The sequence below is a fragment of the Lepisma saccharinum genome, chromosome 18 (assembly GCF_977018435.1).
Source record: "Lepisma saccharinum chromosome 18, izLepSacc3.1, whole genome shotgun sequence".
Taxonomy (NCBI): Eukaryota; Metazoa; Arthropoda; class Insecta; order Zygentoma; family Lepismatidae; genus Lepisma; species Lepisma saccharinum.
Genome location: NC_139246.1, coordinates 14,240,285 through 14,255,293, shown reverse-complemented (window position 1 = coordinate 14,255,293; position 15,009 = coordinate 14,240,285). Strand labels below are relative to the sequence as shown.

Sequence of the window (15,009 nt, the reverse complement as noted above, 5' to 3'; positions counted from 1 at the left end):
AGATATTGAATTTTCATTTGCCAGAGAATTTCTGTAAGTTTTAGGTTTCCAAAGGGCAAGAAACAACTGCTATGCATTGGTGCAAGTGTGTGAAGGAGGCGCCATCTTTAAAAATGAAGAAAATGGTTGTGAAATTCACTTGATCACTGTTGGATCCTTGAGGTCGTTTCGTAAATAACAGTTATTACCTGATGTAAATTTGTATGCAGTTGTCATACACTTTTTATCGGGCTTTTAAAGTTTTCATTTCACTCTCTCTCGTATAATCGACACGTTTCAGACTTTATTTTCTATGTTGTTGACGTTTCTGCTCTTCTAACGAATGCCTTTTTTAGGCCTTGTCTTCACGAAAGCCTGGAAGGGGAAGAAGGTTCTTGCGAAGAAGAGGATTGTGAAGGAGCAACTCGTTAAAGATGGAGACATTTCGTCATTGTGGACAAAACAGAATGTACAGTCACGGGGAGTTCTGGGTTGTAAAGATACCATTTATTTTCAACGTGATCGTTACAACCGAGAAAGTGTCCCTGACTGTACGATTTTGCATGTTGCCTTGTAATTAACGATTCCTGTGTTCGATCCACAGTACAAATACCGTATGCAGTAATTCTGATACTACACTAAACTGTAGGCCAAGTCCATATTTGCTACCTGAATTGGTTGGAATTGTAAAAGTGGATAGTAGGTGTTTTCTACTGGGACCGTATAGACAATAAGTTATTTCATATCTTTAGAACTTTTTACTCTCAAAAATGGTAACTGGGGTCATTTTAAGAGGATTTTGAATTTACCACTGCTTTTTCCAAAGCTTTTCACTACTTTTATTTGAAAATGTTGATTTTCTCTAAATTACGGTGTGGGATGTAGCCCCACCAGCTCCATTCCCTTCGTTCTGCGTACGCAAGCGACTGAGCATAAAGTGAATTTAAGCATACAATTTTTCTTCACCTGAAAGACAGAATTTTGCTATTGGTTGTGTACAGGTTTCGCATAATGTGAATCAACCTTTGAAATATTAATAAAAAGTTTTAACAAAAGCGAACTTTGTGTCTTACAAATAAAAAAGGGGCAGATCATTTTATTGATCGATTGAGTTGCTGTTTTAAGTCCACTTTGTGCACAGTAAGACTAATCGAGACTGGACCTACAGTTTAAAGTGGGATTCGAACCACTATGTGTCTCCACCGGGTATCGAACCCGGGACCCCTTGATTGCAAGGCGACGACGCTACCACTGACTTTTTTTTTATTTTTTTATTTACAATATAACTATTACATTCTACTACTTTTTAACAAGGTTTAACCATACTTCATTTGTGGTTACATTCACAAATGTTACATTATTGTTGAGTCATACAGTGTGTGTTGAATATAGTTTGCATATAACCTTTTTTTTTTACTAGGTAAAATTTTCCCATATTCACTTCGGTAATAGTCCCTCATATTGTTTCCTGTTTGTCCATTGAAAAAAATATATATCATGTACGTACCTATAATCCACTGTATCGCTCGATGCTTTGTAGCAGGGAAAAAATTAAATTCCGGAAAAATTATTACTTTCGGAGTAATACACTGAACTGATGATCGACTTATATGTGCTATCATTTCTTGGAGTACCGGCCAGTCTTGTTTTGCCTTTCCACAGTACGTCATCCTGTGTGCTATTGTATCTTCTAATAAACACTGCTCACAATTAGGGTCTAAACTAAACCCCAACCGATGTCGTTTTGCTTTATTATCAATTAGTTCGTGAACAACTTGGTACCATTGACTGCATTGTCTATTGGATAAATGTTTTGCCGAGATATTGGTAAAAATTCTGTTCCAATTATATTGTGGGTGTTTCTTCACTAAGTGCGGCGTATCCATATTTTGAGTAAGGTATTGATTATACAAATCTTTCACTGTTAGCTGATTATAGTCTATTTTCTTTATAAGTCCATATAAATATTCCGTTATAGCTTCTCGATATACTTTTTGGGAAGTGGGAATTTTGATCTCATTCACTGGTGCTTCTAATGGAATATCTCTTATATATGTATACCCTGGAATGTCCTCGACATTTTCTTTAGATTGAATCATTGAAAAATATCGATGATTAAACAAAGCTTTTGTTTTTTTACCAACGTCCACCAAACTCATTCCTCCTTGCTGTTTTTGTAAGCTAAGTGTCTGCTGATTCACTCGGAAAACTTTTCGTGCCCAAAGGAAACGGTTTAAACTTTTCTTTATTCGTGCTAAGTTACGATTATCACATGGCCAAATTTGGGCTCCATTCCACAGTTTTGATAAGATATATACATTTGCTATTTTGACTCGCATACATAAAGTGAAGGGTCGTTGTATAAATTTGTGTATGGTATAATTAATATTCTGATATATATTATCATAACTAAGTTTTATGCTTTTTGTAGTGTCATTTGTAAAAAAACACTCCTAGGATTTTAACTTGATCCACTTTTTTAAACGTCACGTCAGGTGGCTGTTCATGTTGTTTTCCTAATGTTAAGTAACACGTTTTAGTCTTATTCACTAAGGCACCAGATTCTATTTCATATTGTCGTATACATTCCATTAAGTTCTTAATCGCTGCCTGATTTTTACATATGACTGTGACATCGTCGATATAAGCTCCAATCGTAAATTCTGTTCCTGTAATGTTATTATTTACGGTCGTGCGACAGTGTTGAAGGAAAGGTGCCAAGGCCATTACAAAAAGGGGTAAGCTTAATGGGCTTCCTTGCGGAAGTCCTCTTTTGACTATGCATTTATTAGTTAAAAACCCATTGATTTTTGCCTTTAAGCTTATATTTGTCACTAATGTTTTAATATTTTCATACATTTGTCCATGAATACCCATCTTTTGTATTGTTTTTAACAAAAAACTATGTCCCACTCTATCAAATGCCTGTGAATAATCAATCGCTACGAGGTATTTATTTTGTTGGGAGTCTTGAGATTTTATTATTTCATCTCGTAATAGTGTCAATAAATGGTATATTTTTTTTTCTCCAACTACTCCATATTGATATGGTGTAGCCAGTTTTGTCAAAATCAACTTTAATCGATTTGCTACACATCTAGTCAGTATTTTATAGTCTGTGTTAAATAAAGTTATTGGTCTGTAATCTTTCATCTCCTTGGGTTGACTATTTTTTGGTATTAAAATTATTATTCCTGTTGTCTCGTAATTTACTAAATTATTTTTGTTTAATACTGTATTAACCCATTTTGTTAAAGTATTACCCATTGTTGGCCATAAAACTTTATATGCATTAGTCGCTATTCCATCTTCCCCAGGTGCTGTTCCCCGTACCCCCTGTACTATTGCTTTATACACTTCTTCATTTGTGTATGGTTGGTTTAATCCAACCATTTCTTCTGATTTCAGGATTGGTATGTATTTGTCTAAAAATTGACTAGCCTTCTCATTATTTTGATATGCGTTTGAATATTTATTTTCCAAATATTTATACACTATTTGTTGTATTTGGTTCCCCTCATTATGGCCTACTCCATGATTATCCTGCATTTCTGTTATCAGACTCTGTTTTTGTCGCTGATATATATTTGTTACGTGAACTAAATTTATTTCTTCTTCAATATCTATATTGGGGAGCGCACTGTGTATACGTATTCCTTCTACTTTTGTTGCCTGTAGGCGCAGTAGTTGTGCTTTTACTTTTTTAATTTTCGTTTGCGTGTCACTGTCATTTTTCTTTTTCTTATAAAGGTCGTGTAATACTGCATAATGGAAATTAAATTTATTATACCATTCGTGTTGTTTTTCCCAGGAGTATTGTTTACAATATCTTCGGAAATTTGGCTTAAAAATTTCTGTCCACCATCTATTAATATTTTGTTCATATAATGATCTCTTAGTCCATTTTTCCCACTGTTTGTCAAAGCCAAATCTAAAATCTTCTTCAATTAAATGTGATGTATTCATTTTCCAAGTTCCCCTCCCTATTCTAGTTAACCTTACCGGTGATGTCATTGTTGTAATTACAGCATGGTGATCACTAAAAATCACCGGTTCCATATGAACAGAGGTAATATTTGATTTTAGTTCACTTGAAACATATCCCCTATCTATTCTCGAGGCACTAGTTGCAGTGACGTATGTGTATCCGAGTTCATTGCCTCTTTTTTCTTGCCACACGTCCTTTAACTGCAAGTTGTGCACCAATTTTTGCAAAGCATTTGAAAAATTATAACCCGGTGTTTGGTCCACATTACATAATACGCAATTAAAATCCCCTGCTAAATACATTGAACCTGCACTACCTGCAATGTATTGTGGTACTGTATATGTATAAAAAATACTTCTTTCGTTCCGGTATCTTGATCCCGACGGGGCATAAACGTTAATTAATGTCAAGGTTCCCAATTTCCCCATGATTAGCCTTCCACTGGATTCTTTTTGTACTTGGATAAATGATAGTCCTTTACGAACTAAAATTGCAGTTCCTGTACCACTTGAATTATAATTATTATATTCTATGTAATTTTGATTACATTCTAGCGAATTTCGGCCTACTTCTTGCAACATCGCAACATCTATACTTTTTTGATGCAAGAAACTACGTAGTGATTTTAACTTTGTTTCATTTTGTATATTATTTATATTTATATTTGCAACTCGTATTACTGATGTTTCCATATTCCTATATAATACTATTAATAGTATTAAAATAATCCACACTTTTGTATAATACATATTTTCCATATAAATAAATTACTCTATGTACTATGTTCTTGAGCTGCCTTTTCGCTTTCTTTACTTCGATTACCAGTCCCCATCTTCACTACTGGAGAATTTAATCCAATAATTGGAGCAATATTTGAAAAGTTATTTCCTAATCGTCTGGTAGAACGCCGTTTTGCTATAGAGTTTTTTGTTTTTGTTTTTCGTTTAAGCTTAGTTTCACTTACCTTCATTTGATTACTATTCTCACTCCCACAAGTGGAAATGAGATCACTGTCTTCTTCTGATTCTTGTTTGTCACTCAGTGATTTAGTGGCGGATGCAGTTTCCTCTGGTGATAAGGTAGTGGGGGGGAGGGATGTGTCCATGAATTCTTCCTTTTTCTTCTCACTCTTCATTAATTCTCTTGATTCTTTTTCTTCCTTCGAGTGTTTTTTATCTTGAGGTTCTGACGTTTTTTTATTTGCTCCCTCCTCTTGTGTTCTTCCTATTTGTTTTCCCATCTCATTATTACCGGTTGGCTTCATTTGTGAGGTAACCTCATTTTTCTGCTGATTTGATGCACTAGCTAAACCCTCTGAGCTTACTATGTCGGTCTCATTGGGCAAAGCTGCCTTACTGTAGGTTGCCTTGACTTTCGGTGGGACCCGTAGGGTAGTCATTTGCCGCTGGTTACAACTGTATCTTAAATGTTCATCCGAACCACAGAACTCACACGGAGTTTGTCCCGTATATATCACGTGTGCCTTATATTTGCCAATAGTTACAAATGATGGTATTGGCTTCTTTAATGACGTTTTTACTGTACGTACGCCACTGGGCACAGGGTAACGAAACTTTTCACTCCACATTTCTTCTGTCACTTCATCCACTGTTCCATATTCACTGAATTTCCCGTGCACTTGTCTTAATTCAACTTCCATAGGTAAATTAAATACACGTACGTATTTCACTGTTCGACTTGCGTCGCTAATTTTTACTTTCACTACGTTCCCATTATCATACTTAAATTCTAATTCACCTGGGTACTGTTCTAGCAATTTTAACATAGTACGTTGTCGCACTAATTTCAAATAAACACCTCGCGCAGTTGTCGGTATTTGTATTGCTAAAATTTCATCAATACTAAGTTTAAACTTACTGTAAATGAACTCATCCACGTCCATTGCACTGGGTTTTGCTGCTCCATATGCGAAATTTATCAAAATGGTATTTTCACGTTCCATTTCTATCCTTTTTGTTCTTATTAACTATTGTCAAATACTATTACCGATCAGAGTCCTATTTTCCACTTGGCTCAACACTCGCACTCGGTTTTCCACGTCACGCGTTATCTAAGCCCGCACGACTGCTTAGCTTCGACCTGCCTCTCCCGTGGCCAAGCACGGATTCTACTGCGCCATCGGGGAGACCCTGGCAGATAATTTTAATTGTAACTCTTAAAGGTAAATATTGCTCATTTTTAAATATCGACGGGAAGAACACTTAATTTTTAAGTCCCAATAGGACGAGCTATTAATTTTGAAACCAAGAGGACGATAACTATTTGGTTTTATGCTAATTGACCTTTTTGCTAGTTTTAGAGCTCTCGGGAAGAGAGGAACATGCGTATAATAGTATATTATCGTAAAAAATGAAAAAATGTTTCATTTATAGATAACAGATTTAATTAAAATTTCTCCAAATAACAAATTCACTTTAAGTACAAAATTACAAATATATAAACACTTTACCCCAACATCAAATCGATAAAATCAAATCCAACCTTGGCATGGACAAATACCACTGAGTTCCCAAACACACTAACATTCTGTTGGGTTTTCCTGCATGTATCTACCTGAGAAATTTTGTAGATTGTTTATACAGAGAAAATCAAATATTTACGTAATAAAAAAAACATATATTTTACATAAATTCTGGTGGCAGTTACTCCTGCAAAATTACACACAACTTAGATAAAAAAAATGTATGTGTGCGAATTGTTTCAAAGATGCAAAAATGGAGATAATGTAAGTTTCAATATATCCTTAAAATGTAGACTAATGGATTGTATTCATTAATTCAACGAGTTGTTTGTTCCTAAGATATGCAGAAACTATGCATATTAACCACTTGTATGTATTAGATGAAGCATGTCAAATAGATATGTGGAGGCATTATGGAATGATGTGTTGGAAAGTGACGTCTTTGAAGTGTAACCTCTTCAACTGAACATTTTAAATAATTTTAGCAGTATTAATAATGTATTTGCTATTGAAATACATTAGTTTTGCATTAAAAAATCACTTCATTGTTGCCAGAATAGGGTTTAAGAATTGACTTAAAGTAATCAATTACTTATCGCTTTCATTAAGTTTCTCAACATGTAATGTTGGTTATACAATCAAAAATGTACTTTCCAGTTCCTCCTCTTGCTCTCTACAATTCTTCATGTAGTATATCCAATTGGTTGGTTTAATCCGGTATCCTACGATCCATCAATTCAATGAGTTTAGCCAGATTTGTTTCCATACTTTCAAATTATGGTTCATGGATAGAAGGTAGATTAACTCTAGTTTCCAGAACTACGGGGTTGTAGGTTATGGCAACCCTGCTTCAATAAGTGCCCAGATGGCGCTACTATCGATATCCCATTCTGAAAAGAGACTCTGTCGAGTGAAGACGTGTCGATTCCGTCTGGCAGAATGGCTAGCAAATGTAACTTTAGGTGACAATCCTATGCAAATAATTTGAACAGTGTACAACGTCCTAGTTTTTTGGAAGTGGTTGTCACTGGTGAAGAGAATCTAGTATTTACACGCGACGAACAAACCAAATGGTTGTTGAAATGGCTCATCATAACCAAAAAAGTTAATCTCGACATTTTTTTGACTCAAAAGTGGTTCTCTGCAGACTGAGTAGAGGCGTCACAATTGAATACAGGGTTGTCACAGACTACTCATTGAAGAAGGATTGCAAGATGAACTCATTTTTCTCTAAGGAATAGATTGTTTCAACATATTCAAATAACTAATTCTGTAAAATCTCATGGAGTTGTTACTTACATTAACTTCTTGAGTATGTGCGGTGAACAGTAATTTCAAGTTGATGTGAAACATGGTATATGGTTAGTCTTTACTCACTCTGGAGGAATAATAAGTTGTCGCCAAAATGTTGTTATTCGAAAAAGACAGCACCCATGCCTTAACCTGCAATACCTGCAGGGTTAGCAACGTTACTGGGCGGTTTCTGCTCATTCCCGGAGCCTCCGGAAGAAGATCCACCCGGAAGATCAACCCCTGGAGGTCCTCCAGATATCAAATCTGAGATCATCTCGCTTCTCATAGGGATCAGGAGGGACATTATGAGGGTGGGCTCGGCATATCCAGCACCAGGCAAAGTTCCCACAAGTCCCTGAATATCTTCACCTTCTTCTGCTTGACTAGCTCCGCTACCGCTCCCGGAACTTGTACCAGGAGCGACTCCGGAGACTGGAGTCTCGGGGACTCCCGGAAGCGGATCTCCAGCCTTCTGCTCATCATCCATCTTGGAGGACTCTGTCTCCGATTTCTCATCTTCCTTTGCTACAGGCGCCGTGACGTCGGGTACGTTAGAAGGAGACGACTCATTGACGGTGTCGGTGGATTCTTTGACAACGCCGCCCATGTCGCTAATCGGTCCCTCGTTCGCTGATGCAACCGGCGAGGGTGAGTGCCTTCTGGATCTTGGCACAGGATCGCTTCCACGGCTTTTCCTTGCCAGGCTATTCAATAGAGTGCTCATCTGAAAAAAGTTTTTGTCATCATTAATCTCTGGAATATTCAAGGCTACCTATTTATCTACTCTCAAGTCGCTTTTACATCGTCTAAAGTTAATGGTACGGAGCTAATTGTGAAGAATTGACCAATTGGAGTTTTCAACCACATCGGGACATAAAGGGTGGGCCATATTGATGGGACACATTTCAAATGCATATGTTGAGCATGTAGGAAGCAACATTTATTACCAAATATATGGAAAACACTGCCAAAGGACGGGAGTTTTGCACTGTGTTCAGTGTTTGAAGATTACATCCCTGAGATTGACACCACCTTGACGAGAACATTTGTTAATACAAAGAGAATTACAACGTCACAGTCACCGCTGAGCGGTACAACACGATGGTACGAACATTCTTCATACCCGAAATGAGACGGCTTGGCCTATGGGACATGTGGCTGTAGCAGGATGGTGCCACTAGTCATACAGCAGTACTCCCAATGACAATCCTTCGACGACACTTCCCGGGACGGCTCATCTCGAGATTCGATGATGTCCATTGGGCCATCCAGATCCCCGGATCTAACTCCACCGGACTACTTCCTGTGGGTTTACCTAAAGGACAAGGTGTACACCACAAGGCCCACTACCATCAATGAACTGAAGTACAACATCCGAAGGGAGATAGCGGCCATCCCAGCCGAAACCCTACGCAAAACTATGCTGAACATGACTGTTAGAGCCAAAGAATGTTCTCGTCAAGGTGGTGTCCATCTCAGGGATGTAATCTTCAAACACTGAACACAGTGCAAAACTACCGTCCTTTGGCAGTGTTTTCCATATATTTGGTAATAAATGTTGCTTCCTACATGCTCCACATATGCATTTGAAATGTGTCCCATCAATATGGCCCACCTGTATATACGTGTTCCCCATGGTATCTTCAAATCAACCATGAAGAAAATATGAAGTATGTTGTAAGTGAGTTGAGAGAATGAAATCCATTGATTAATTAATTTGGATTTCAGTGTACTAGTTTGAGTTTTATGTCCAGTTTTATGCACAGTTAGGTTAATTGGGACTGGGACTACAGTTTAAATTGGGATACGAACCATTGTGTCTTCACCGGTTATCGACTAAAGAACCCCTTAATTAGAAGGCAATGACGTGATGATTTGGTTGATTTTACTTCGATTTTCTGCCACTTTTGGCAAATTTCCAAGATGAGGATGAAGATGATGTGATGAAATTGATGAAGGGACGTTCACAATGAACACTGATGCCCAGGACGGGAATCGAACCCGCAATCCTTGCTGTCGGCGGGGGGTTATTTCTTTATACGTATGTCACTTTTCTACATTCCAAGGATAATGGAAAGGGGTGAATGCATGTTGAATATACCAAATGAGACATATGAACCTCACCAAGAGATATCCACCACTTCAATATTGACTGTTCATTCTTGAAATGAGCCACGAAGACAATATAAAGTATACTAGTGAGAGAACTATGTCCACTCAAATTATGTACTTGCAGGTATCGACCCTTATATCGGTTTCCGGTGATAGCCTCCCCGACACCCTTCCTCCAATACACTCTGACTTGAACTGATCTCCAGTTCCTATCTATGGAAGATGAGTTCTGGATATTGTCTCTCCCCGCTGTAACACGTTCTTCCTACAGGCATATTTCCTCCTAACATCTTGCTTGGAATCAGGAGTTTTTGCAGTAGCTATCGCTAATGTGTCTGGTCCAGTTGAGCCCTTTTGCTCTTATACACAAACGTGGTGGTGGGCCAGGTGGGAGGGCAATGGCACCCACAATATTTTCCTTTCTTGTTGTACAGGGTGCGGCAAAAAAAACTTAACTGAAGCTGAACTAATTTTTTTCTGAGAAGTACGCAACTGCGTCATATCAAACAATTACATGTTCAACATGTCTGCCACCATTATTGACAACGTATTCCATTCATCTTATTATATCTTGGACCATGATGGAACACTGACCTCGCGTTTCATTTAATTTCATGCAGAATCTGTACGAGCGTTCTCCAATTTCCTTCACTATTCGACGAACACTTGTTTCTTCAATTTGAAGTTCAAGGGATATGTACTGCATACTTTTTTTTGGCGTGAAGGTCTGCTGTGGATTTATATGAAAATAAAGTTGCAAAACGTTCTAATACACGATCGACATTATCATTTGTTCTTCGTGAGTGTCCCTTCACGCAGGCGCTCGGTGAAGAACCATAATGACTGGTTGCTTGGGGTAACTTGTGGCAAACACTACTCACTGATTGCATATAAAAAAACAGTCACCAATTTTTTTTTTTTGTTCGACTTTAGTTGGCCTCTAACCAACTTAGTAACGTATTGTTTGGAGGGGCAACAAGTTTTCAGGTAAGTTTTTCTTGCCGCACCCTGTATATTGACAATATATTTCTCTTTGTAGATAAGGTTTAGCATAGTGCTGGGGCTAAAGTGGGGGGCGACTGCCCCCTCACCCCCCTAATCGCCGCCACTGATAACATCACGTATTTGTTTACCCTTGGTAGTGAGATGAGAGGAATTTTCAAGGAAAGGAAGAAAGTGTCCGCGGCCTTTGTTAAAAGGACCATTCCACCAATCGCTATGAAAACCCATGGAAAAGTTATGGTGCTTAGACGTCCTGAATATTATTTCCTCAACTAAACCGTTCGTTCAGTCCAACTACTAGTAGATCGGAAAGGGAATTTATTTTCTACTTCTCAACAAAAATGTTTTCAATAATCAGTGTTAAAAGGTTAAAAAATGTAAAGCTATTCCTGTGCTTTGCACCATGCCATGAAGGCAAATAGGGGTTGTGGGTGTAGGGTTCCACGCATTGTCGATCTCGGACATACTGCTCCAGAGCGACCTATACAGGTACAATGACAACCACCCCTGTAATCTGAGTGACAGTCAGACGTATAGTGGTATCCATGAGTATTACCGTGCAAATTGTACATGACTATTTTCATTAATTTATCTCTTACATCCAATGGTGTTTAAGCGATGGATTTTTATGTATGCTGGTGCAGAAGTTGTCAACACCTTGTTTTGAGTTTTCTTTAAATTCTTGAAGCTCTTATTGGCTCAAATAAAGTGCACGAACATGGTGATGGGCAATTTGCACGGTAATACTCATAGATCCCACTCATGGGCGTCGGGAGGGGGTCGAACGGGTCGGTGGACCCTCCCTGGAAATTGACATTGTTCATTCAAAGATACAAGAAAGCCGAAAGTTTGGTACTCTTATTGTTAAGAACAGAAATAAAGTTCATTTAGTTAGCATTCGAACAGAATAATCAAAGTAAAAATGCATTGGATCGCAAACATTGAGTGAAAAATACATGAACAAGGTTATATTCTACCATTTCATCCACGAAACAAATGGTTTCACAGTTTTTAAAATTCAAATAATTACAGTTGTAGGTAAGAGGCCACACAACACACTATATAAAAAATCCCCCTAACATTTAAAGCCTTTTCTTGAACGAGACGTGCAAAGGTTAATATCAAAATTCATTCAGATACTAGAGTTGACGAGCTGTATCTTTGCGGGTGAACCCTGCCGAAGCCCGGCTGCGCAGTAGCAAGGGGGAGGAGCTACCGGCTGCGCGTCAGTACCTTGCGTTCTGTCCTTGCTGTCGATTAGGTGGCAACTACATAAACGAATATCTCTCACACTCTGCGCGGAGCAGCCACGGCCACCCGCAAAGATACAGCTCGTCAACTCTAACTGCATAAAATGAAAAAGAAATAATGGAAAAATAGTTGTGGTGGATCGAGTCTCCCCATTTACATAATAATAATTATTATTTCGAATACAATTTATTTTTGTTAGTTTGTAATACTTATTATTGTATAATAACATTTATAACCGTGGTAATAATACTTATAATTGATCTATTAAAATGTTATCATTAGACCGCCCCCCCCCTGCAAAAAATTCTGGCGACGCCCATGATAATACTGATTCTTTTCCAAAAAGAAATACATAAAGTGTGAATATTTACATAGTGTACGCTGTAGTAATAGTATGAATCCTTGCAGGAGTTCTTACCATTTTCATCTGATACACATTCATGGGAAGCATGGCCTCTTGTGCGTCGCCTACGGAGGAAAACAGAACAATTGAAAGTTTAAATTAGTGTTGCAATATCTAATATTCTTTCACTAAGCGTTTTCAATATGCTGTTACGTTGTACAGTCATGGACACTTCTAGGTTGTAACAAATCCATTGACTTTTCAATTTAATCATTACAGCCCGGAAGTGTCGTGACTGTACGTATAGCTTTTGAGAATCGGCGTTATAATACAAAGGACAACTCAGTTTTTCTGATATCACTATAAAGTTTTTTTAAATCGTATTTATTGCTACTTTGGTCTTTGTTGTCTTGTTCTAAGTCCACTTTATGCACAGATAGGCTAATCGAGACTAGACCTACAGTTTACAGTGGGATTCGAATTACCATAAGCCTCCACCGGTTATCAAACCTGGGATCTCTTGATTACAAGGCAGCGACGTGACCATTGCGCCATCTAGGAGGATGTCATGGTTTCATCTACACCACAGTTGAGCAACTCTCCTGTAATTCCCGATATCTCTCGTATTAGAGCTTCTTTTTTTTTAGTCCCCCCGGCTACCGCGTTGACGTATTCTCCAGTATTTTTCATTATCATCCAAGATCGCGAAATTTCAACTCATTCCGATATCGGCGTGCAATTGAACTTCAACTCGACTGCAAGATCTTGCATATTTAACCTTTGGTGGGCGGAAGTGACGTAATATTTTGTTATAGTTGATTGATGCTTAGTTCTGCGGCAGCTGTGGACAAATACATATGGGTTACGATTTACGAACATGCGAATTTGTAAATTTTTATTCTCCATTTTGATCTATATATATATAAAAATGGATGTATGGGTGTATATATGTATGTACAGTCACGGACACTGCCGGCTTGTAACGCTTCCATTGAAAGTCAATGTATTCATTACAAGCCGGCAGTGCCCGTGACTGTACGCGTTTGTTTCTTCTGGCATAACTCTCGAACGCCTGGAGCAATTTTAACCAAACTTGGTACACATTGACTTGCAATCTGGAAATAAATACTGTGGGAGTAAGACACCCCTGGCACAATTATGGGTGGGGGTGGGAAGGGGTGACATGTAAAAATAATCGAAAATATTAGTGTGGAATCCATAGCTTTCGGGTTCGCCAAGATGAATAGTGACACTCCCAATGGCGTTCAATTTATTTATTCTTGCTCCTGGAGGTGAAACTAAAAATGTTCAATCAAGTTTTGAGTTAAATTAATATTATCGTGAATTTGTAAAAGATTTTACTTCATAATTTGTACACTGTACTTATACTTTTAAATACCTGTAAATAAAATTAGTTACATTTTACACTGTAGTTAGAATTCATTATTTTCCTGTCTAATGGAAGATTGGAATAAATAAACAGCTAGTATGTATGTAAAATGTAAATCAATTCTTTGGTATCATATTATCCATTGCATCCATTGCTAGTGATGCCGCGCAACTAAAAATACGTCGCACCGAAAGTTGGAAATCTTTCTTAAATTCATGGCCGAAACTTGGTCACCCCAAGTGGGAACCTCGTGTAGTTCTCTCGTTGCGTTCATGGTATTGGAGAGGGGTGGGACATAAACACTCAATAGTAAACATTAATAGACTAAACAAACTAATGAACAAAGCAATAACAATAGCAAAACAACGTAAATCTCAGATATTTTCCTACATTAATTGCACATGTTTACACATTGTTGCTTCACATATTTTTACATGTGAGTTTGATACAGAAATGATTCCACGATTGTTCTTTTTATGAGAGTGAGCAAACGTCCACAAAGTAACTGTAAAAGTGACCCATATTTCCATGGACGTCTGCAGGATTTTTTCCAGGGAGGGGCAAGGAAGGTATATTTTTCCAACGGGGGGAAAACGAAAGCAAATTTTCCCCAAAAATAGTGTTGTTCCCTAAAAAAACATTGCTTAAATTTGAATTTATGGTGTTCATGCAATAATTAACACATATAATTGTGGCTAAAATGAAATTATATGTGTGAAATACATACTTTTTGGTTGACTTTCATTTTCCAGGGGGGGTCACGGCCCTCTTTGCCCCCCTTCCGGACGCTCATGCATATTTCAGAGGTGCCCATCCCCCCCAAGGCCAATGACGCACTCCTCCCCAAAAGTAGAACATCCTCTCGCCCCCCCCCCTTTATGCCGAATTATTTACTCAAATTATTTTGGTCAGGCAAATTTGCGTACAAATATAATACAGACATATTTAAGCAATACAGTAAAAACCTCGTTAATCCGAACTAATGGGGGGATAAGTTGACCGGTTTAACGAAAGTCCGGATTAACTGAATTAACCTAAAAGAACAGTAGAAAGTGCATTAAAACTCCGTTTATAGCAACAAAACACGTTTATTATGGTGTATTTAAAGGGCATTCCTATGTCAATGCGGTTTCTTCCCGAACGTCTGCGGGAAACAGAATTTCGTCAGT

The 15,009-nt window shown here is 37.9% G+C and overlaps 1 protein-coding gene across 1 annotated transcript in view; it reads right to left on the bottom strand.

Moving 5' to 3' along the window:
• Positions 1 to 6,372: 6,372 nt before the first annotated feature.
• The window catches only part of LOC146001859 (uncharacterized), a 55,795-nt gene continuing 47,158 nt past the window's right edge, over positions 6,373 to 15,009 (bottom strand). The window contains exons 3-4 of the mRNA XM_083139567.1: positions 12,526 to 12,575; positions 6,373 to 8,466 (exon numbers count right to left, since the gene is read on the bottom strand). Coding sequence (XP_082995693.1) covers positions 7,888 to 8,466; positions 12,526 to 12,575 — 629 coding nt within the window. The 3' untranslated portion in view covers positions 6,373 to 7,887. The remainder of the gene's footprint in view (positions 8,467 to 12,525; positions 12,576 to 15,009) is intronic.